Genomic DNA, 26,079 nt, shown 5'->3' with positions numbered 1-26,079 from the left:
GGAAAGATGAGACTGAAGACTTGATAATATTTTTATGTAGCATTTGTTGCTGTCAGAGCACAATAGGGGATGTAATCAAGTTCATTTGTTAACTAAGTAACTCATTCTCTGAACACATTCTTTAACGCAAGACAGCGTCAGGGACAAATTCCAAATCATTCAGTAGGACTGGAAAATGAATTCCATAAAGATCACATTCTATCAGTTTCATTCCTGTACTCTTTGCTGGCTGAGAGTGCAGGGCATTTCACACAGTTCTCTCCTCCGCAGACAAAGAAATTGTTTGTTTTTTTTTTTTTTTTTCCATTTGAATACAGAAAAAAACCCTGTATTTCCATTGCTGCAACTCAACAGTTGCATGAAAGACTGTCCATGCATTTTTTTCCACTGGATTAATTTCTTTTATTTCTGAAGTAAATATAAATACATCATAAATATTTGCTAGGCCAATTTGTAACCCTAACTATACAGGAGTTATGCCAAAACACAGGCACAAATCAGAGTGCTTGAAAAAGATCCTACGCAGTAATCAAAATGAGAAGTTTCAAAGGGGTCAATGAGGTAACATTCGTCACCAAACCTCTGAAAACAACACACTGAATAAACGTCTTTACAGAATGTCTAAGTCTTGCATTTCAATTCCTTGTTGTAAGTTGCCTCTGAATAAAGCATTATATGCAGCACTTTCCAGCACCACAGTTGCCTGCTGCACAATAATTCAGCACTGCCATTTTTTTTTTTAGTATCTTAGAGTTAAAATCTCATAAACCTCAGCTGCATAATTCAAATTCATTGTATAAGTGACAAATATATGTGAGCTGTTCATCATTACAAATTCCACACAGTGAAATACTTCAATAACATTAATCACTTTCTACAAATCGGTGTGATAACTGTCAACATGAAGCTTTACAACATGTATCTTCTACGGTGCCGCAAACTCAAAAGATCAACTTAAGCTTCTTTGTGCTACAGTATCTACTGTAACACTTCCAATAAATATGACAGATGTACATTTAGGAAGGAATATAATCCAAGGCTAAATACCAGCCATACTGAATAAACTCCAGTGACTGAACTGTTCCTTAGTCTAAGCAACTTCTACAGCACAGCTTCTCACCATTTTTCATTTTAGAATGCAATCAAATTATTGGAGATGTAGGTAAAATAAAAACAAGTCTACTGAGGTTTTAAAACTCTAGATGGCACACTCATACAGTAAAAGGCCACGAATCTGAACAGAAATGCACATAGGTTCATGTACGAGATTTACTTGGTTTTCCACCTGAAATATACATAACCTACCTGCAAACATTAATTCAGTAACTGACCTGAAAACAGTGTTACAGAAGGAGCTGTACCATTTCCCCAGGTTAGAACTGGGTAATTTAATAATAATATTGCACAGTATTAGCAGTTTTGTGATTCCTAAGTTCCAAACCGAGTTAATTTAAGATTCTACATACAACTTACTCTCAGGGCATAGCACCCATCCTGTCACACCATTATATTCACTGCTCATAACATATCCCATAGACACTAAGAATGAGATCTTACATTTCCTAAAGGCATAGATTCGTGCAACCACCAGTTATAACCACTTTCACGTTTTGAACCCACAGGGGAAGTTTTTGTTGACGCTTTGTTTTTAAGCAAGAGCTCAGCTTTATTATTCCAATTCCAAGGCCACAAAATGGGCATTTCAATGCACAGACTTTAACCTACACATCCATACAGAGGAAGCAGTGTAAACTTTGAGATCTAATCAGCTTGGATGCGAGCAACAATCAGGAAAATGACACCGCAATTATTTTTGTCAGAATCTGTCAGGTGTACACTGCTGTTATGCAATCTGACGGAAGTTGTGATAAAGGAATGATAGCTGTGCCACAGCGTGAGCACCAGTCAAAATTACCAGAACTGCAAAATCCATGGATGAAGGTGGTTGGCTACTTATCTGAGTAAACAAACAAGCTCCTAAAAAACAAATACAACACGTTTGCAGTGCACTAGATCCTTCATGCTTATGGCTGTAAGAATACTTGTATTCTCCAGTAAGTATAGTAGGCAGTAGAACAAACTGCCTAGTCCTTACAGTGCAGTAACACCTGGTTACTGCAGAGAAGCTCATATGCCATTGCTTAGGGCAGTACTGTAGGTACAAAGTTAGTAGAGACCAGCAGGCAGTCCCTGTATTCAGACGGTTTTTAAATTCATGATGTGGAACATATGTACAACAAAGGACACACAGAAGGAGTTAAAAAAAAAAAAAAGCATATGTATTTACTGATTAGAGAACTAAGTGGACATAGAAGCATTTGCCCACAAAGCCACAGAGGAAAATGTCTTTGGCCTTAAGCCAGTACAAGAGACCCTCTGAAGAGAAGTACACAAAAAAGTTTTCTCCATTTCTACAATACCAGATATCAATTAATTCATCAAATCATTAACATTTTCCTCTAATAAAGTGTATTTGTGCAAAATAATCTCTTCTTGTATGGTAAATAGTTAACAAAGTATACATCTGTAGCACGCTTTAACTCTTAAATATTCAAGTAAGATAAAAATTTCTAACATATGTTATTAATCTTCATATACAAATTTGTAGCTTCCATTGACAAGTCCAATAAATCACTGTAACTCCTTTTAGTCATTTAACAAGTTTATTTCTACAAATTATGGCTTAAAAGCAGGTACTGTACATACAAAATCTAAAGAGACTGTTGTGCAACTCATATTTTTTTATGTCGTCTTCCTTGATAAGTTACTCGTTTCAGTGGGTATTCATCACATTTCAGATTACAGCAATAAATACAGCATTTTACTTCTCAGAAAACATTATTTTAGATAGCCACATTAATCAATAGAAGATTAATTTTTAACAGCAGTAGAGTAACATAATCCATAAGTTATTGAAGTTTGATCAGGGAGTCTGAAAATTTAATATTGGACCTCTTTGTGCCAACCTAAGACTGAGTGATTTGCAGGGTCTCCAACATGTCTTCCACTGCTTTCAGGGAGTATTTAGTTTCCTTCTTACTGCGACCTGCAAACTAAAAAATAAATAAATAAAATATATTTTCATCACATATAAAAAAATATTCTGTGCATAGATCTTGTGCAAGCAAAGGTTCTAAACATTAAGTATGACAAAAAATGTCCTAAAAATTATGAACTGTATTTACTACAAACTCAAAAGCACAGCCTCTTTAATGTTTCACTTTTACTAGAACAAAAGTTATACCATCTTTCCTCTAATAAGTAATGAAAAATAAGAGAAACCTTAATCTCAATCATTTGCTCTGAATTTACATACTGAGTACGAACAAGTACTCTATTTTGAAAATTAACATTTCCCTAATAACAGAGATCTTCCTGTTATTTTGTTTGTTCTGTAAGCTTTAACGTGAATTTTATTTGACTTAATTTTTGATGGGATTGAAAACAGATTAGCTTAGGTATCAAGTCCATGCCTTGCTACTGTTTAAATTACAAATATAATCTATTTTCTATTTTAGTTACAGCAAGACAGAGAAAGCTCTGCTTATCAAAATCTACTATAGAACAGTCATCCTATAACTACATTTTATTGTTCAAAGTAACCGAAGTAATGACCTTGTGTTTGATTATACCATACTGTTACAACAGCAATTTCAGAGAGCATTTGAAATAAACTCTGTCATGATAACAAGGAAAAATACAGCTTTATAGATATAGATGGTCTTCAGTCAAACAAAACTCTCAATAGTTTTTAATACACCTTCATTAAAAAGGTTTTGCATTTGGGGCTGGGGTGGTAAAGAAACTATAGAAGCAGTAACTGTAACTTGCAGTTAGTAAAATAGTCTATTAGTTGGCTAATTGTTAACATCTAAACACTCAATAAATTTTCAATTTTATGTTTTTTATTTCAAATACCACTTCTGTCTTGCATAGTTAGTCCTTGATTTATAATGTGTCCCTTCTCCCTTGTAATTAACTTAATTTAGCAAACTCTACATGACCTGTTAAGAAAGATTAAGTCATCAGACCCAGGTAAAATCACACCAGGAACAAGCTGCAGGACCTGTTAACCTGCTTTTGACCCCTACTCTACAATTTAACATTGGGACTCCCCATCAGTACTGATCTTAAAGAAATAGCTTTGGTCCAGTGAATAAAAATATATTTCACATTAAATGTGAGAATGAAATTTAGTTCTTGTGACACTACTTCAAAGTGAGGGGACGTACTGAAAACTCCCTATTTTCATATTTCCTATTTTTAGAAAATGAACTAACATTCCCTGTTTACTCTAGTGGTATGTACCATTTTTCAGGTTGCAAAGTTTTCATAATAACCTGCAATAGTCAACTTCAGAGGAAAATCAAAGCTTTCTTTAGAGTCTCCCAGGTGAGAGAAAAAAAATTTATTTTTTTTTTAATCTGAACGTAATACCATACCCTCTTTTTCTTCAAACTAAACAAGAACAGTCCTAAGCTGATACTCGGGGAGGTCCAAGCCCTTTCATCAAAACAAGCAAATGTAAAACCAGAACACCAAATCCTTGACAGAAAAACTGTTTCAAATTCAAAGCATTTCCAAGACAAAATATAGAAGCACAGAAGCCTGAATATACTACGGTCAAATGTCACGTTTGGCAGGACATACAGAAAGCAGGCAGAGGAAAGCTTGAAAATAAGAATTTTATTTATTTTACTTCTCTTTAGAGACATTGAAAACAAAACTGACACAAGACATTAGCTTAAAAACACTACTTGTTAGTTTCAGGAGTGGCTGCCTTCATGGTATTGACATGTACTTTAAACTGAACGAGTAAAATCAAACTCTGCATCATAACAAACAGAAGTATACTTGGACATCTAATCACCTCAAATTTAGCCTGACAAACAATTATTTCGTCTATTCTGCCATTACACAGCAATTTGACTGATTGAGCTGGAATCCATTTCTTAAAATCAAGATTTAATTTTCTGTTTCCCAAATGATTTGTAACAAAATCACCTCTCCAACCATAAATACCATGTGGACTGCTAACACAGAAGAATTTAGCAATGTACCAAAGCAGCATATATCTGAAAAACTGCTACTAAGTAGAATCACATTTAAGATTTTTGTAAGCATTAATCAAACTTCCCTGTCTCCGCTGAAATGCTTCTACCAGAGGACATGTTAAACTAATTACTTAATTGAAGAGCACTAAAGGTAGCCACAGTTTGTTCCAATGTTAAAGTAACAGTGGGACTCATGTTCTCAGTCACAAGAACGACGGGCTTCTTCACAGGATCAGCACAAACAGAATAATCTAGAATTTTCCAGTGATAAAACAATGCAAAACTAAACTTGAATTTATTACAGTTCTTCAAATAAGCAGTATTTCTGTAATTTTTTTTTTCCATTCATTCAGTCAATTAAACTTAAGTGGCCTAGAGAATGACAGGAATTCCAGCTGCAAGTAGCAGACCTAGCTACAAAACCTTTCTGACTTCTTCATCTCCCAAGTTAGGCACAGATGAGAAGTAGTAGTCAGCATGGATGGTTAGACATGTTAACATCAAAATACTAACCACATAAAGCACAGATATTTGATGCTCTTCAAAAATCAAAAAGCTAACAACACAACCCAAAACCAGCCAAACAAAACCTTTAACTATGTTTATCACATTTTTCTGTAAAAACAATGTTTTACAGTCTGGCACAGGTAAAAGTATGGTTTACTTTTTACACACAAATATTGATTTTTAAAAAGACAATAAACTAAAACATTCATCAGATTTCAAACAAGACCGCATGGGAAAAGCAAAAATCAAGTGCCAAAGGAAATTGCCTGTCACAGAATAAACTAAAATGAGGGGACCAGCAAAAATATTTCAAGCAAATGGTATGAAAAACAAACAAACAAAAATGCTACTATAGTCATTGCTGAATTTGAAAAAAAATAAAGCAGGTTTTCAAAATTACTATGTGTACTGCTGGTGCTTCTAGTACAAAATCCAGACTCAAAATTGGGAAAAATACCATTGCAAGACAATTGCTTGAAAGTAACTTTCAGATTTTAAAGTCACAAATGCATATAATTTGACTTGGCACCCATGTCAGGATTCTAAATGCATCTCATCCTCTAGAACATGACTAAAGGAAAAACTGCATTCAACAGCGTAAGAAGGTCCAACTAATAAAACAAGTTGATGCCAAACTCAACAGGCTCTTAAGGGTCTCATTTCACTTTGCAGAGAGCTTTGGATAATGCAAGGAAAAGTGGGGAGAATTTATAGAGACAGTATAAGTATCTAGCTTAAAACTTGGCTAGACAATCCTTCACTAATGGAGGGAGGCTGAGAGGGCTTTCACTGGCAAATGCCACAGAGGTTTCATCCTTCTGTCTGAAAGACGACAATTTCCAACCACTCAGCACACTAGGGGAGCAACACACCAGTACTGACTTACAGGGGAAACTGCCACCTACTATATCACCAAACACTATTTGGTGTAGCAGTTGGATGCTGTAAGTCCCTGACATAAAAACTGGAGTGACCAAGCCCTCTGCAGTCAAGTCAGAGCAACGAGCTCAGTGGGGCTGGGCTGAGGTAGCCCTGTCCAGCAGTAATCACTAGAGCTTCTCACAGTACTCTGAAGGTGAAGGGCGTGTCCAAACCAGTTACTGGACAAATCCTACGCTGAACAGATAGAATTTTCTGCACAGATAACCTTCCTCCGTAATTCCAGTCGGATATGGTGTTTGTCACTTTATGCTCCAAACAGCTAAAATAAGCAGCTAAAATATGCAATGCATCACAGAAGTATGAAGTCAAAGAACTTATGACGTGTTTTAATGTGCTAGTTGTCTTAATGTGACCTGTGCTGCTAAGTATCAACTAAATATTCTTCACATAAATTCCAAAATAACTTCACAGAAACACAGAAAGTACACTTCCCAGTAAAACAATAAAAAGAACAACAACACAAGTAGTCATATTTCCTTAAGAGATTGTGATGCTAACAAAAAGCTATGAGGAAGAATTAAAAAAAAGCTTATTTCACTCTGAGTCAAGTAACTACAAACTATCATTTACACTTCCATTACAATGAGAACATGGAGATGCGTTTCTAGGTCTTAATCTTGGTATGCCACCTACCCCCAACCAACACTGACTTTATATTCTCATTCTGATGCACCCTTAAGGAGGCCATTTCCCAGAAGAGCTGAGGGGTGCCTACTCATGCTTTTCAACCAGAAACTTTAGTCATAATACTCCCTTAAAACATATGCTCAAAATCCCTCTACTCTAAGCAGATCATTTTATTAAGATGTAAAACATGGCATAATAGTTTTCACTTAAAATTCAGACACCTTTTAAAACTTGTTTTATTCTGTCAATGGCAAATCTAGTGTGTATTCTGCTCTTCAAATTTTTATTTGGTTTTCTCTCATAAATCCTGCATTACTTATGTTTTTCATCAATAATGTGCTTATCAAAACGTTAGACATACTGAAGTCAAAAGAAGTCCTGCTTATTTATAGGAAATAAGACAAAGTTTGTAATTTGTACACACCTTATTGTCATGAGCAGGTAGATGGTCTATTAATCAAGAGTAAAGAATCATTTAAACAGTAAAACAGAGAAAGAAAGCTTATGCATTCCAGTAGAAAAAGCTTAATTATGTCCTTGGAGACACAACATATTTTCTACAAAACTGCTTCAGAAGAGATACTCTTCACTGTAAAGTGCAGTCAGAAGCTTAATCAGGGGAAGTGAAAACTACTTTAAAATTGTAATACATCAAGAACATGTCAGCCACAAAAGTTGCACTTTTGGCAGCAGATTGACACAATATATATTAAGAAAACTGCACTGGCCATAAAGGAAAACCCTAATTTAATTCTGCAATAGATGAAGCTGGTCAAAAAGCCACTTGACAGCAAGAACTTTGAACAGTAGTAGTAGAATAACTATTGGATTCTGATCGTGAAATATTACAGACAGAAATTGGCAATACATCCAAGTAAAGTCTCTTCATTTAAGCCCAACATTTTTGCTCAGAAAAAGAGTTCTGGGAAGAATTGGACCGTCTGCTATAACGTTAAAGCTCACAAACATAAGCTTTCATTGCTAAATCATTGAGAATAGCTGTAAGGGAGTTAAATAGACATATTATGTTTGGGATGCAAGGACAGAGGAACTTATTAGCTAAAATGTGTTTTTATTATTGTGTCTTTATTATTATAAAGAGACTTATAATACAAAAGTAAAACTAAATGTTTATACATAACTTCTCAAATACCTCAGAATACTCCTGATGACTTTAGAAAGTTTTGAATGTGGCCTAAAAAGTCTACGTTTTCACTGTTTTACAGGTAAACTGAGCTTCAATCACAGTTCCTAAGGAAATTATTAGGAACATCATTAAATAACAAAAATCAAGAGGCAACTGGCAATGCCCTCATGAATGCACTTTAACTTTTGGTTTGACAGTGGAACTGCATGTTCTTTGAAAGCCCATTTCAACTGAACGATTCTATTCTATTTTAAATACTATTTTAATAATAATATTCTTTCAGAATAAATTGAAAGAAACCAAAATTCTAAAATTTTAATTTGATTTCTAGTAAAGCAGAACTAGATAACCAAATAATTTTAAGAATTGAGACAAATGAAATTTTAATAAAATACATGACTTTAGAACGGAGTCTTGGAAGTCAGCATTACAAGAATGTACATTCAGTAACCATTTAATTAAAAAAGAAATGTTTAAAGCTCATAAGTAGTACAAAATAATAACTATAAAGTATCAACCTTCTATAAGCTAGGGCTTCCAGGATGACAAACAAGTAGAATGCAAGAAACCCAAACAAATTACACTGATTTATACCTATCATATCTATCCCACTGAAAAGCAGTCGATAAAAGTGCAGGAAAGAACTCTGGAAAATATTAAGAGCATCAGAAAATAATTAGATACTAACCTGGTAGGCTCTATTTATTTGATTAGCTGCCCAGCTGGCATATTTCATATTATCTTTTTTCATTTTTGCACTTGCTTTTGGATTGGAAGCAATATGGCTCGCAGACTAGCAAAAAAAGCAGAAAAACAGTATAACTACAAAATACATGCGCATGAAAATAAATAAATAAATAAATAAAAACTACTACCTGGTAGACAGCACCCAATTAAGAATTACCTAAACTATTTAAACTATTTTTTGTTCTAATTCGCTAAACTAGACAAGTCCAGTTATGCCCTGAGTTAAGAACAGAATCTGGACACAATCAATTGATTTCCTAGACTAAAAGTTAGAAACTATTTTTTCTCATATGATGTGTTATCAGAGAAGACATAAAATGCATTGTCCATGTGTCCAATTGCCATTTTCCTTTGCAACATTTGGAAAAAAAAAGTACTTATAGTGCGCTGGTACTCTCCAGAGGATCACTATCCTGCAGAGAAGTGTATGATTTTAAATCCCTTTCAAGAAGTTACCTTCATGCTTATAATTCTGTGGAAAAAATGGGCAAGACTTATAGCTTAAGAGTCCTTCAACCAAGGCGACAGACAACACACACACAGATCAGCTTCTTCAAGTCGCAGAAAATGTTTACTCTCAATGCATTTATACATTAATGTAATGCTCCAGTGATTGCCCTAGAGTTACTCAATGTAAAATATGCACAGAAATCAGAAAGGTCAACTCCTGAGGAGACTGCTAAGGAAAAAAGGGGTAAGAACACACACACAGGTCTCATAACTTTCAAAAAATATGATGGATGTGTATTTATATCCAGCAACGGCACGGAAAATAATGCAAATTTCACTGGCTGATACTGTGTGAGCAGACCTGCTGAGGAAATTTTGCTGCAAACTGGTGATCCTGTCCGGTAAGTACAAAAGAACCAGCATATGCTATGCTTGTCAATAAGGCATTACACTACATAGATAACACGAGCGAGTTGGCATCTGATGATGAAATTACACTGAGGCACAAATGAATTCATAAACATAGGGATTTACAGCCATCTAAAGCGGATGAAGATGGATTAGCCTAAGTCACCTACCAATATTGTGCAACTGAAACCCCTGGGAGCACTAAAGCCCAAAAGGGCTTGACATAAAGGAAAATTCTTACAAATAATAAAGATGACTGATAAAATATTTAAAAAAGAATTGATCTTTGATGAAATTGACTGGAAGGATGGTTTGATAGCTTAAGACAGTTAAACTTGGAAAATGGCTACATGAATCAGTGATCAAATTATGTGAACAAAGATATGGGGAACAAGAAGTCAAAAAAAAGTGTCTGAATTTACATATGGAAAGCACATGAAGGAAAGACTTTTCTTCCACAGGAAAACATTTTCAAAAGAAACTGAAAATTACAGTCTAAACTTCTTAATAAAATACTCTGAAATCTGCTTTAATAAAGTGACATTACCCCACCTGGGATTGGGATCCAATATACACTTAGGAATACGGAAACTAGCTTTAACATCTTTTTACCACTTCTGTTCACTGGCATAATGCTGTTTAATATTCAATAAAAATGTTAATAATTTAAGTTAAATCAAAAGGAAGAAAACCCAGCAAATGCCAAAGGATGATATATACGCATTAAACCATACAAAATGTTAACATGGGGAAGAAAATAATCAAACTTACCATGTAAAGCCCAAACAAAGCTCTCATATTTCTGTTGTTAAGTTTCAGCGCTTGTGCAAAATATTTTCTTGATAGCTCTAGGTTTTCGAGCCCCCCTTGAGTATATTTAACCTGTAAAAACAATAGGCTCCTGAAAGTTGCACATCATCCGTATTTTCAGGCATTCACTCTTGATTCAAAGACACTATGAAACTTCTTGTCAGGTTAGTTTGACATGATATTCCAGGTGAGTTCTACCAAAGGCCAAACACTGGCTTGGGAAAAACTTGAACTCTTTTCAGTGAACTAATGGAAAAATATTTAACTGTAGGGGAAAAGCTAGCATTAATTTAAATCAGCTGCTATAAAAACAGAAAGTGATTATTTTGCACTTTCAACAATTACAATCTTGGGACAGTCTCTTACGAAATTACAATGGACTTTCAATCTAAATTCTGAATGTTAAAAATCTGTACTAACACTAAATTCTTTCAGCATAGCATTACAACAGTACACAACACAATGTTTTTCATTAGCTATTTAACTGAAAAATAGAACAGAAAGTTCAAGGATAATTATTTTTCTATTAATTTTGACTGCTATTAGAGCAACAAAAAGAGAACGATTAGAATACATGCTTCATAGTTTTTCTACCACAAGGCTATTTAGACTTTCAAGTTTTGATGTTAACTCAATTTTATCCACGCTAACAAAACAAATTAAATCAATTCCAAGCAGTTAAAGCATAGTTGAGGGAAAAAAAAGAAAATCACACATGAAAAATGGTTACAAATGGCTAAAATCCTGGAGCTATGACTTCAGAGGATCCTCTCTTCACCCATTGAGTGCTCTTTCAGGCAAAATTTCCTATAGGAAGGATTCCAAGATCTGGCTTCACAATAATAGATAATATATCACAGCTTCGTAGTTATGATATACAGTCTTCCAGTACTGTGGAAAAGTTTAACTTCTAATGCACTTAATTTGAAAAGTGCATAAACACTTCAACAAGAATAGCTATTTAAAAGGAATTTTTATCTTCAGTAACTCCTTCCTTTACTCTTATTTATAGTTAAGTCACACTGAGTAACAAAACAGTTTTCTTAACATGTAAGTTCTTTGAGAAGTTAACATTCACTGTGTACTGTCTTAAATCTCCTAGAGAAGAATTAAATAAACAATTTTTATTCCATTTTCACTGCTTCAGTAACAAAAAAAACAACAGAATATATATTCAAACATAACTGATTTTTCAGAAAATACTTACTTCAGCATATTGCTGACAATATAAGTGGTTGTGTGGATTAGTCATCATAAGCTCTTCTAAGCAGAAGGCTGCTTTTGCATAGCTGAGGAATACAATAACAGCGACATAAAAATGAAACAGTACACAGCTTACTTCAGTTTCGCTACAGTACAATAAAAGGAGTCTTACTTTTTTTGTAACTCCCCATGATTCACAACCTAAAGAAAGAGTTTTATTTTTAAGTGATGTTTGAAACCACAAATCACTATTTTTTTACATTAAAACAGTGAAAAATATACAAAATGCAATGGTTAGGGTATACATGGAAAGCATAAAAATTTAGCCTTTTTTATTAGCAAGTGTCATCTCTTATTAACAAAAGCAATAATAGAAACAAGCATTATGTACTAGAAAACACTCAACACAAAGTAGTTCTTATTTTTTTCTACAAGAGTATTCAGCTACATAGTGATCCATACACTAAACTATATATCAGAACACAGTTAACACTGTCAGTTGGCTATCTACTCAGACTCAACCACAGAAGCGTGGTCAAAACAGCAGTATTAGTCAGACAGTCTAAATATATATGTGTGTGTGTGTGTGTGTGTGTGTGTGTGTGTGTGTGTGTGTGTGTGTGTGTGTGTGAAAATAGCACTACCCCAGTCCAAATTGTAAAAGAAATTCTAATACTTGTTCTTTAAATGAAAGCTCTCTGAATAATATTATCTAGGTAATTTTTTAAGTTTGTTTGGGTTAATAAAAATCTGAGCTTCAAAATCTTTCAATTAACAGAGTTTCCTGTAGAATTTGCAGGTCATTACAGATATGTGATAGCACTGATACTCATAGCTTAAATGACATGATGCTAAAATTCAAAGTTTGTAATGCCAGTGTTGGTAGATATGATCAGAGTAAAAGCAACAATAAGAATGTTAAACCACACAATCAGACAAATCTTATTTCCTAAAATAAGCACATTGTGATTTTTTTTTTTTTGTAACAGTCAGGTATATATCTCAAATGTTAATTTGGAGATAAAAGTATAATAATCTGACTCTCCAAAAGCAGAAGCCACACTCCTTACATCAGAACAAAATGTGGAACTGAGAATTACCTAAATCTTGTTAATTTTGGCATGTTTATGAACAATAGTAACACCACAGTGAAATCACCAGCAAGACAGAATTTGTGATGCTGCTGGAACAGCTGATAATGGTTTCTTTCAATTAGCAATTAGTTGCTTTTTTAGCCTAGATTCATTTTCTTTACATCAAAATAATTATAATAATAAATGATGCTCATAAAAGTAATAGTGAGCACAGTCAATATTTTCAGTGAACTGGAGAAAGTTCAACTTTTTTATTTTTGAATTACAGCCCAAGGCAAATACAAGCAAAACCAATTTCTTTCTCAAGTTTTATTACACAGTTTTGTAATAAAGACTACAGCAAAAAAAAAAAGAAAAGAAAGAAAAATCTCTAATGGAATACGTATGTTTGCTCCATTGCATCACGGACAAACAGATTCCACTGCTTCAATATATTTCTAACCATATACATATATTTAATATTTAATTATTCCTTAAGTCAGCATTTGAAAGAGTTTAGCAGATACTTTCTTTAAGAATGGGGTGGAAGGAAAGGCAATGGGGGACAATTTTTTCATCATAGTGAGAATGGCTATTGCTTTCTGGAGAATCTGATTCTTTCACTGTTAGAAAGGAAGGAAGGAAACAATGTGGTATAATTCAGGCTGGGCTGAAGAACTAAAGAAGTGGGGGGAAAAGATACGCCTTTGGGTGGAGGTTAGAATTAATAATGTGATATTAGAAAACTTGCATTAAGGCTTTGAGCTAATCCTCTCACACTGGGATTTCCTCCTGTCACTGCAGCAATAAAAAAAGCTAACAAAAACATTAAATATCCAATAAGCAAGTTACTACAACATTCAGCATTCTTGATTGCACTGGGTTTTGTACCCAGGCGACCAAATTCCTCTAACTTTGGATCCATGCTTTATTTATTTTTTAAAAGTTACTAAAAGTTCCTGCAGAGGTAGGCTAATTGAAAACAAGAGTATTACACACAGTTTGGTGTGATCAATTGTTTTGAGAGGTAAAGAATTTAAAATCTATACCCAGTAAACAACATCCCATGAAAGAAAAATTAGAGAAAACGTATGCTGTTCCTTGCTACACTTAAAACATTTATTTAAAAAAAACTGGATTTAATAAATGCCTGAAACATACAAGTATTTAATTAAGTTGCTTCTGTTTTAAAATCAAATACCTTGTTAATGTCTTAGCAGTCCGACCAGGCTGTTAATTATTTCCTGACAAAGTCTGTTATATTGGAAATGAGACTTCATACTTTCTAACGTTAGTTCTTCAAAACAATCACTGAGGTCTTTGACCTGTACAGAGTATATTTCAATTTAACATTTGTTATGTGGACTTAGCAAACAACTTACTCATGTTCATTGATGTAAAGTTCTGCAAGTTCATGCCAAGCTTCTTGGTCTCCAACAAATCTGTACAGAAAAGACAAGAGGGGAAAAAAGGCAAAAAGAAAGAATGTGTAGAGGGATTCTGTAAATGACCAGCATAAGCGTAAATCAAATGCAAATTCCATTTTAATTAAAAAGATTTATCAGAATAGTAAAACACAATCTGTATTCTTGTGAGACACTCACTGTTCCAGATATTCATTCAGCTCTCGGATGGCCTCAAGATTTTTCCCCTGGGCTTTTCGAATGGCAATCTTACGCTTTCTTGCTGCCTATGGGTTGACATTAATAAAGGATTAGGGTCTCATAATTCCCTGGGTCTTTGTAAAGAAAGCAATTTGACTGTGCAAATTATTATCTCAATACCAGTGGAATTCCACTGCAGAACAACTGCTAGGTTGGAGTTTATAAACATACCCTATGACATCCCACTGAGAGATTGAAAACCTCTTCTTACAATCACATTACGTATGCTTTTCTTTGGAGGCACAAACTGTATGCATTATTTCATTCAAATAAATGACTGTCCAGATTCTGATAATTACAAATCAGCAGGAGATGCTAATCTTCAGCCATTCCAAAGACCCCCACCTTGTCATTCACAAGGTCCATGACTATAGAGGAGATGCAGTGACTGAGTTTCAGAGAATCCCACAGATACATCTTGGTTGCCACTATATAAATACGGCTTTCAACCACTTTGAAAGATTCTCATCGAAGTGCTGAATGCCATCTTTAAATGCTGCTGAATATTCACCAACTTCATAAACAAGCTTCTCATCACTTTTGGAGCACAAGGTAGGCCTTTCAGCGTAAATGGAATATAAAATAGCTGTTTTGATGGCAAAAGCAAACAGTACTTCAATTTGTGGGCAGAAAATGTATTTCAACATAAACAACACAAAAACAAAGACTAAATAATTATACTGTATTAAAATTTTGAACTCCGTTAGACTTGTTACAGGCCACCAGGAGAAAAGATACACAGCATTTTAATAGTTAATTTTTATAGTCCAGTCTCCAAAATACATTGGTTACAGTTCTCTAAATGAAGTCTCCTGACTTCTAGCAGTTTTAAATCAAGGTGCACTTAAGGTGTAATTCAAACCAACGGACATCTTCCCAGTAGTCTGACAGAGTTTGGAGCAAACAGCAATACACCTCCACCAGCCTGAAAGTCATCAGATCTGGAGTCTGACAGAATGAGAGTAAAAGCAAATTCCAGCATAACGTGCCTCAAAGAAAGAGCACTATGGGCCAAATGCCGTGCTTGTAAGCCCTGCTCCCTGGGTGATCACAACTGCTGTAGTCAGACACGAGAAGACAGATGGTCTGTTTCGCATGATGTATGTGCATGTACACGCACACTTAGATGCCTTTTCTCCATGAGATAATAATATTCATGAAAAACTTGTAAACTGTTCCTGTAATACAGTCCCAATGCTTATTCCCCTCGTAACTCTCAGCCCACTTCATTCCTTACAGAGAGGTTATTCAGGTGGGTATAGTCTTACAGAAGCCTTGACTGCAAAGAAACAGATAGTTCTCACACTAGTTTCTTCATGATGAACCTTCCTAAGATTACATTCACATACAGCCTGAAGGAGTTTGTGTATTTTTACAGTGTTTTAAACACGTCTGTTCTTTTAAATAATTTCTTATCCTTAAACATCATTTGACAAAATTCATTTCTCCTGGAAGAACACTGCAGTCCATGCATCACTTAGGTAAACTACTTCAAGCTGGGTAGTAACATAAGAAACCAGCATAACCAGAAATGTTTTTACTGCTAACTGAAGACTTTTTCTTTCCTTCAAGTTTGCCCTCTTCACCTCCCTCAAACACGCACATTCATTGCAAACTCAGTGAAAATAACGCAAGGAAAAAATATTTCACTCTTCAGTTTAAACACAAAGCAGAGGTAGAGAAAAAATCCCTAAAAACGATGAGGAGAAGAATTAGGACACACACAGCATGGTGGGTTTACCTATAGTTGCTTTGTTATCCACTGTCTCTTTGTCAAACTGCAACCTGTGAAATGACATTCATCTTCCTACATTTACTGGGAAACATCTGGCTACAATCCAGAACTGACTCTGGAAGTTTTAACTGCTGACCGCATTTATCACTACAGCAATAATATACACTGTTTATTTTATTAGAGAGCTTTTAAGAGAAAGATAACAGCAGAATTAAACTTTCTTTTTCTAAAGTTTTGTTTTGTTTTGTTAAGTGTAACAAGAACCAGCTAACATGTTTATCAAACTGCTACTATTACTAAACCAGAAAAACAAAACCCAAACCCAGGAACACCAACTCGGCAGCTCCCTATCACATTTTATGAAGAGTATTTCATAAAGCAGATCATTACCCTTGCCATAGGGGAAGTGCTGCAGCAGTGTTACACTGCCTGCCCAGGGCTGGGATCACCCACAGCTTGCTGAGCAGGAAACCCCAAAGAAGGGGGAGTGTGATAAACATGTAGAAAGCCAAAGGAGCACAGCCTGCAGTCGCAGCTTACTAAGACAGAAGGTTTTTTCCAGGTGACAGACTAGCTGCTTTAAAATGTAACTTTTGGATTGAAAATTCAGTTGTTATTTTCAAAATTTTAAGGGAAAAAAGAGCTATCAAGAGGCTGATCAAAAATAAGCTGCCTGAGAACTGAAATAATCTGTTTAATATATAAAACCAATCAACACATCTGACAACTTAATTTCCAATGACAAACGGGAACACTCTACAAATGAGCCATCTTCCTATTTCATTTATAACGTAAATCCTTCAATTCCATGCAAAGAAAGTCCTCCAAAAGTGCCTGCAAACAGATTCTCTCCATGTTTTATTGTTAACTGCTGTTTTATTTCTTAACCGCAGTACTCCCAAATAATGTAAATCTCTGTAACATCAAGATGTCCCAAATTAACAAGCTACAACTATTCCTCATCACAAATTTCAACTGATGTTTACCTATAACAAACATGTAATGTAATGTAATCAAGTATCAAGGGTAAAAGGGTTAGACATAATGGCCAAGTTCTGATGGTAACGCTTAAGAATAAGACAAATTATACATAAATTTGATGGAATTTATTTGTTCTTAAACTGCACATAAAATTTCTTCAAAATAACATGTTTGTTTCATATTTGAGAAAAATAGTGCTTAGAACTTCCTATTTCAATCCCCTTATCAAAATTAAAACAGCATCTGGGCTTGAAATATGCACTCTCCTCACCCTCATGCACACTCTCCAAACAGCTGGGATAACTTAGTTTATTCACAGAGAACTCTTAGTTGACAAAGACATACAGACATTCAAAATTGTGCTAACATTCAAAGGAGGAAAACTGGAGGCACAAAATGTTTTGAATAAGCACAGAATTTTTCTAAGTACTGAAAATTGCTGGGAATTAAGACACAGAGTTGTTTTCTTTTGTTTTGTTTTTTTTTTTTTTTTTTGGTAGTTGCTCTTTTTTTTTTTTTTTAAAGGTAATTTACATCATTTTTCAATCACAAATAAAATTGTAACAAAAACGTTCTGAACACAGTGCCAAGAGACATACATGTAGGCAGGTGTTCAGTAGAAGAGATCCAGATTATTCAGATCTGTGATCCCAAGGAGTCTTTGGACTGATTGAAAAATAAAGTCCTGGAAGCAAAACAGCATTGCTTTAGCTGTATTCACAGACTACTCTCCCATCACACTTTCTAGCTCTTCTTTAAATACCATAAAACTCTCAGTTTTTTTTTTTTTTTTTTTTTTTTTTTTTAATAAATAAAGAACGAAATTCAATATGACTCCTGGAATGCCTGCTTTAAGAAAATCAGGTATGAGATGGCCTGCACTAAAATCAGATGTGGGCAATTTTCTATGCTGTATATTTCTAATCCTACTTCCGATTTATGTTCTGAGTCCCTATGGGCAACAGTTTCCTGTTTCCTGGGACTCAAGTCCAGGCAGCTTCCTGAGCATCTTGAGGAGACTGAGATAAGTAATGGCACACAGAGTGTCATCTTCTTCACTTCAATCAAATTAAACAGTTTTACTGAGCAGAACCACCACCAATGCTAACAGTCACTCTACCAGACGAAAACTGGTTTCTTTTAAGAAAAAAGGCAGATTTTCACCCATACTATAGATTTACCTGGCATATTTTATACATGTAGTTCATTACCTGCTTTAATATCAGTAAAACTATTTTCAACAGCCCGATCTGAGATTATTTTGAAATTTACAGAGCATACTAAAATGGTTGTAACAATTATGCTAAAAAAGATAGGAAAAATGACATTCACATCTTACTTCCCAGCTCTTTACAGAAGTAAGATTTTTAAAAACTAGTCTGATACAAAATCAAACTGAATTACTTCCACCTTAAGTAAAAAAAAAAAAAAAAAAAGACAAAATTCTCTGTGCTCCAACAAGATATGCAGTGCTTGCCTGCACGGAACCTATGATATGGAATTCCCCCTATCTGTTTTCCAAGGTTTACAACAAAATACTGGAATAGTTATTGGCTGATTCTGTAAATCCAGCATTCTTAATGGAAAGATATATGCCATCTTAAAGAAACACTTATACCATAATCAGTATCATCTGGACTAAGATACTTTAGTATGTCACATTTATTAAACTACGAACCTTTCCAAGCTATTTCTTTTAAAGACCAATAATCCCCAATCTGGCACAAGTACTAATCTCCCATTTGTCATGATTCCTTTTAATTAGCATTAAGTAGACTCAGAGTGAAGTGAAGATTTGAACATTTATCAATTTCTGCATTTGAGTAGTAAACCATACCAACAGAGTGTCTAAGGATCTTCTAAATGTCATGGCTGAAAATAAAGTACCAGGAGCAGAATTTTCAGGGACTGGCACCTCTAAGAAAGTAACTATTTCCTATATGTCTCATTGCTGCAATGTTAAACAAATTATATTTTGCAACTTAAAATCTTTTTTTTTTTTTAAATAAGTTGTCTTTTGTAATGATTTAACAACTTAGAAAAGGTGCATTAGTCTAAGAGTTTGACACATTAATATTCTTTCCATCAAACTGTAATACGCAAATCAAAACAAAGGTGAAAACAATTACAACAGAGTTAAACGGAAGGAATTACACAGACGTCAAAAAATACCACATAATCAGAATACAACCACAATAACAAATATACTGTTAAATATACTGGGGTTTTTTTTTTGTTGTTTTTTTTTTTTTTGTTTTATTAAGTTAACCATGGAAGTCAGCTAAAATCAGGCCAAATCTTGCAAATGAATCCATGCAGGAACAGAGCTTCTGATTTGAAGCTGCCACGTGAGGGATAGTGTCGAAGTGTAAGTAGCAATATTGAGCACAGTTTTTTTACAGGGTAAATCCAACTAACAGCAGCTCATAGTGTCTGCAACCAGCACATAGCTAATTGGTAGAAGCTACAAAGGCTCAAAAGCTCAGGCCTCAAATTGGAAAACATGAAAAATGTTATATATTTAAAGAAGAGTAAGAATAATTTATGTAAATGAAAGTAAGACTTCCCAAATCTACAGTAATTTAATGTACTCAGCAAAGCTCTCTGAATTTGGCCAGTGAGGAATGATGCTGGAGCTGCAGCAAACAGTTCCACAAAATGCCAGTTCAGTGTTCAGAAACTGTCTCAAAATAGAATAAAAAACCTTCCCTCAAAAGCCAAACTCCCAGCGACGCTGGAATTATCAGAAAAGAATACAGTGCATCATTTTTCCATTGAAGAATTCTATAATGCTCTTGCTTTATAATCTTAATTGCAGATCTGTGCTCTCCTTCCTCATGTAGATAACAAATGAAAGTAAAAAGGACACTCAGAGAGGAGCAGGATTTCAGGGCACAAAATGGCAACAAAAACTGGTAGACAGATTAGGACTTTTCAGTTTAGAGGAAAGAAAAATGCAAAAGATCCATAAAATCAGGAATAAGAATGAATCAAGTGAACAGAAAACAATTGTTGATCATAACAGACAAGTTAGGGGTATGAAAAAAAGAAAGAAATTTGCCTGATCAGTAAATAAATGATTAAAATTCATTGCTGAATGACACTGTAGACATACGCACACCAAACTTATTACAAATGTATACAGGTTCAAAAGGCAGGTAAAAAAATATCAACGCCAAAATTTCACGAAGAGCTATAAAATATATAGTTACCACTTCTGGCACAGGAAAACCATAACATGAAGATGAATAGAAACTTGGCAGAGCAGACTAGAGCACACTGTATGATTGCCCGGTTCCTATACACTTCTTCCAGTATCTGCTATTGGTCACTGTCAGAACAAGACAAGCTAAATGCACATTTGGCACAAATTCAGTATAGCTGTTCTTATGTCTCCAAATACTTTATTTCAAGGAACAAAATCTCCACCAAAGTTTAAAAAAAGCTACACCCACAAAAGAAAAACACAAGAAAAATGCTGGAATACACTCCCCTATCTCAGTGCACTATGATTAAATGAGAAGGAAAATAAGTTTTACAAAGGCAGATGATGCACCAACTCTCAGAAGATGAAAACATTTCTTCAGGATCCCTGTTCTGCACCCCCAGTTTAATCACCAGACCTCCTTGGGGACTATCCAAAGAAGCAGCTGCAGCTCTTCATATCTCTCACTAACTCCATCCTGTGTCAGGCAGAGTGCCAAACTTTCTTCTTCAGCTCCCCTTAAACCTACCACCATACAAACCTAAACCTGGGACTAGTTGCATTTTTCCCAGCATGGCCATCAACATCTATAATGAAGCATCCACATCTCTTCACAAAATTCCCTCTATTAGTAGGTATCTGGTAAATAATTTTCCTTTTAGAAACTTAAAAACCTCAGTAGACAAATGTACAAATCTGCAAGACCTTCAATGGAGGTCTCAGTCTGCTCAAAATAGATGCATAGCTACTGCAGGAGTTGTAAAGAATTATCACTGTTCACACAGTAAATAAATATCAATGTTCAGACAGTGCTCATTATTCTTATCTTGTTCGATAAAGATAAGGAACTGGAAAAAATACGTTACCTATAATAGTCAAGGTGGTAGTAATAAGCAATGATAAAAAATGCTAGAAAGGTATTTATGATATATAATTCCTGCCTTTTTACATGATATACAATCCTAAGATTTTATTCTGATTTTTTTTCTAGTATCTGGACTCCAATACCTCTTCAGATATCTCAAGATGATGAAAAAGAATCTCAAAATACTACAAAAAAGTGTTAATTCATGTGATTCTATTAATATACTTCTTGTTGTTTATTCCTGGAAACAGAGCAGTTAGTGTTCTGGGTGAAGCCGTGGTCTTTCTGGGTTCTTAAGTAATTTACCGTCTTGTTCTTTAAACTCTATCTTTAATTCCTCGTTCAGTGAGCCACAATTATTTTACTAGACCATGAAGGTTACAAGATTATCCACATACCCTAAACTAAGCAAGCATATACAGTGTCTTCTTGTATTAAAAGCTTAGTTGAAAAAGTGGCAAGAATCATGACAATAAAGACATCAGATTTTCTGGGGATTAGAATTAAGGCAGAATTGTGTGTCTTATCTCACTTTCCTCTTTTCTTGACTAAGTGCTCTGCAATCTTCTTGATGGTTGAACTGAAGCATCAAGACAAACCACAGCTGTACTAGGATGACAGTGGAGCGGTTTAGACACCAGTCCAAGACTCGAGACATTTGATCTCAGTTTCCTTTTCATCATTAGTCTTCTTTGCACTTCTGGACAGGCCATCTAAAGAAGGGCTTAATTCACAGAAATACTCAGCTACTTAATCAAAATAGATGGGTGCTCATGCAAATTACTCCCCAAAATCAGAAACATTTACCAGGGTACACTAATGTAAAAATGCATTCAACTCAATTTGACACAGACATATGCACACAGTTTAAAAATTATATTATCATTTTAAATCCATTACAAAATTGAAATCAATGGCAAAATTGGAAAGTCGTCTACTTTGAAACTGAGTCCTAAATAATTTAGCAGAGCTGTGTTTTCATATGCTCTCCATATGTAAAATGGTAGAACTGTTTCATTTCACGTGGGTGCTGTAAACAAGCAAGAAACAGAAAACTACTCAAGATACTATTTCAATGTGTAAAATTCTTATGTAAGAATCTCATCCCAAGAAATTAGGTCGAGTATCAAATAGAAAAACATGAATGTGTCAATTCCAAGCAGATTTCCCATTATATTTTACAAAAGCAGTTTATCCAAAACACAATTGCTACTGTAGTATCAGGATCATTAATGAAGAAGCTGAAAACACTGTGAAGACCAGCTTACAAATTAAAAATGACTAGGGATTAAATGTGACACTAAATTCCATATTACAAAATTGTATAAAATGTTAGCCTTTATTATCTTAATCAACACAGCTCAATACTACCTACTAAATCAAAAGACTACTGGTCATCTTAAGAGTGTGCGTATTCTGGCATTTTTTAAGGAGCATACCTGAGCCGTCAGCATTATCTTCAGGAGATATGAAGTAAGCCTGTGTTCTCTTTAGTGAAATAATGGAACTGCAGAACTGCTTATTTGGTATGTGACTTCATTATTAGAGCCTGAACAGTTACTGACAGAACTAATACATACCAGGTACTATAGGGAATGAGACAACTTCCACCAGTAGGTCTCAAAGCTGTTTATTGACAGAAGAAAATAAGCGCCTCAAAGTAAAGTGTTATTTTTATTTAAAAACAAAAAGAAAAAAAGCCCAAGACTTAAATGTTAATACAAATCATTCTTTTCTGACCTCCCATCTACCCTTCAAACCACCTGTTCCACTATATCTGACATCTGTAGATTAACCACCTAACCTTCCTGTACCTGTCCCTCTCTTGCTGGCCCTCACAATTCTGCTTTCTTCCCTTTTCACTCTGTTCCTTCTGGATGTTCTTTCCTTCCCCTGCTCACCACCTGGGTACAACTCAGAAAAGAAAGGAGCCTCTCTGCTTTCTGACCCTTTCCCACAACACTACAGCCAGAAGGAACAACTTCTAGAAGCTGTTTTCTCTCTGTAGCCTGGGATAGATCATGCTCAATACATTTAGAAGATTTATTTAATAAAAATTCCAGCAGTCTCTACTGAGATCACAAAATGAACACTTTCAAATACCTGTAATTTAGCCAATTTGGGTGTTTTTCCTTATTGTATAATAAAAGTTGCATTCTACTAAGAGTTCTTTTCCTGTTGGTATCCAAGGCTTTACTCCAAAGTACAGCAGGATGAGGTCTTCCCAATAAAATAAATTAACTGCAGAAACAAACCACAAAGTCTTTTCTTCCAATCCCTCTAAAAAACAATGTCCCCCTTATTTCATTTTGAGAAACAGGATAAGTATGCCAGTCTAAAAATAACTTGGCCACTGTTTGGCATCAGTATAAAGCCTTTCAATTGGATACTAAATTAAATTTTAATTAATAAAAAAGGACCCGCAATGGAAAATGTTATGCAGCCTTAATAACAGAGTCATATGCCAACTACAGCTGTAATATGCTTGTATTTTAACTGCAATGGACAAGAAATGAAAAGGTTGCCATGCCGATTGCATTAAAAATGCACACAAGTTGTGCTTTTCACAGAAGTCACATTTCATTCAATGATGTTAACCTCTGCAGAGAAGAGACTGACTCCTGATGCCTACAAGCTTTGGAAAATGAGACATGATTTCTGAAATTTGCTCCATTGTTACATGAATAATCTTCTTCAATAAGTAAAGTCTAGAGTGAGGTTTGATGGTTGAGAGATGGTTGAGAAATATTGAGAGATTATCATATTTTAAGAAAACTACTTTGAATTATATCCTGAAAAATATAATAATTAGTATTAACTTAAATTTCAAAATTTGCAACAAAACTTCATCCAAAAGTGTAAATGTCCATTATGTAATTTGAGTTCAAGGCTCACTTGTCATAATGGAAAAGCCTGTTAGGTATTGAAAATAAAATATATATATATTTTTTTTGAAAATGCTTCCCCCATGCTTCTCTCCAGTTGAAACTGTCATTTGATGCAATGTATGATTTTTACATGATTCGTGTGAACAAATGTCTATGTTTCACTCACGGCACTTGCCAAACTGTTTAATATATATAACCAACTCCATGTGTCCACACATTAGAAGAAATTGTTATAAAGTAAGGTGGCTGCCAACACAAACTGAGCAACAGCTTCTTTTTAAAAATCTCAATTATTTTCCTACAGCAGTCACATGTGCGCATGGAAATAATTAACAGTTAAAAGACACAAAGAAACCTACATATGTCAATTTATCCAAACTTCATATTTAATTTTCACTTTTCACAGGCATGACTGAGCCAACATATCCAACAGTTACATAGCAAGAAACTTCTGCTCTGCATTTAATACTCTTTGCTTCTAGTCTCAGATTTTCAGAAATATAATAAATGATGAAACTATTATAAAATTTACATCTTATGTTTCTAAATATTAATGTTCTATGGATCTTAATGATTTTCTCACACAGAAAATCCAAATTAGGCATATTACTTACTTAAACATTCTACGTTGTTCTAGAAAACTATCCAATAAGTTCCTTACTCAAATGACATTAGCTATGTTGAGACAGCTGAAAAGCGAAACAGTCAAAAAAGCACTCTTCAAAGATCTGTGGTCTACAGATGTCACTGTAATGCGGTGCTCCATTTTCCAAAGCCTTGAGCAGAAAGCCATAAAATGTGCACCTAAGTGGCCTATTCTTGTGGCTTCACTGTAGATGGTTTCCTTCTCATTTTAACATGACTTTGAAGACTTAGTGTATTTTTGGGTCATGCATTAAAAAGATCTGTGAAAATTTATGGCAGTAATCTACACACCTTGCGTTCAAACATTTTTTGGCACAAACACTACAGACTTACAAAGAAGATCACCTACATTTGTCTTGCAAATAAAGTTCAAGAGAAACTACTTATGGAAAGTGAAAACTAAGAGTGAAGAACTGAAATAGCTCTTCTTACCTACACACCAAAAAATCGTTGAGTTAAATCAATGCTAAATGACTGACTTTAATCTATCAATGTTGACTGAGAGATCAGCTTGGTATCTTTTTCAAGACGTGCTGCCCTAAAAATAATTTGACTCCATCCCTTTTTTGTTAATGGTTTACTTCATGTAAGTGCTTGCACTTCATATATGTCAATTAGCCTTGCTAACCCCACAATCTGTTTTGACCCCTGAATAACAGACCACATCAAATAAGACAAGTGCAGAAAGGCAGAGGTTCAAAATGTATCACTGAGGGTTTACAAAAGACTGCCAAATGTCTACAGTAGCCAAAGTATTTCAATTGCACAGAAGTCTAACCAATATTGAGACCCAGTTCCTCAAAATCAAGTAATACAGACAAACGTATACTCCAAACAGACAACTGATAATAATAATTGTTAACTGGCATCAATCTAAATCTTACTAAGGATTACTGGAAAGGTTAACAGCTAGAATCCTATGTCTTCTAAATTCACTGTTTAAGCAAGTATTAAGCCACATCATCTATTTTTCGCAAGAATCGTATTTGTTACAAAGGTAACACACACAGTTACTATACTAGGATGCTAAAGGAAACAAATACAGTAACACTGACAAACACTTTTTCACCGTGAAACCCACAAAGTTTCAAATAAATCACCACAGTTAAGAAAAACCTTTTAAACTTA

The 26,079-nt window shown here is 34.6% G+C and overlaps 1 protein-coding gene and 1 long non-coding RNA gene across 2 annotated transcripts in view; both read right to left on the bottom strand.

The window, feature by feature from the left end:
- The window catches only part of EMC2 (ER membrane protein complex subunit 2), a 37,749-nt gene continuing 14,122 nt past the window's right edge, over nucleotides 2,453–26,079 (bottom strand). The window contains exons 6-11 of the mRNA XM_021386726.1: nucleotides 14,573–14,658; nucleotides 14,351–14,410; nucleotides 11,900–11,981; nucleotides 10,654–10,764; nucleotides 8,966–9,070; nucleotides 2,453–3,053 (exon numbers count right to left, since the gene is read on the bottom strand). Of these exons, the coding sequence (XP_021242401.1) occupies nucleotides 2,967–3,053; nucleotides 8,966–9,070; nucleotides 10,654–10,764; nucleotides 11,900–11,981; nucleotides 14,351–14,410; nucleotides 14,573–14,658 (531 nt within the window). The 3' untranslated portion in view covers nucleotides 2,453–2,966. The remainder of the gene's footprint in view (nucleotides 3,054–8,965; nucleotides 9,071–10,653; nucleotides 10,765–11,899; nucleotides 11,982–14,350; nucleotides 14,411–14,572; nucleotides 14,659–26,079) is intronic.
- Nucleotides 17,826–26,074, bottom strand: LOC110393645. Its single transcript, XR_002435079.1, has 2 exons — nucleotides 23,522–26,074; nucleotides 17,826–23,044 (listed from the first exon to the last, which is right to left on the bottom strand). It is a non-coding gene; the product is annotated as an uncharacterized LOC110393645 (long non-coding RNA).

Source organism: Numida meleagris, chromosome 2, assembly GCF_002078875.1.
Source record: "Numida meleagris isolate 19003 breed g44 Domestic line chromosome 2, NumMel1.0, whole genome shotgun sequence".
Taxonomy (NCBI): Eukaryota; Metazoa; Chordata; class Aves; order Galliformes; family Numididae; genus Numida; species Numida meleagris.
This window is presented reverse-complemented; position numbering and strand designations above follow the sequence as displayed.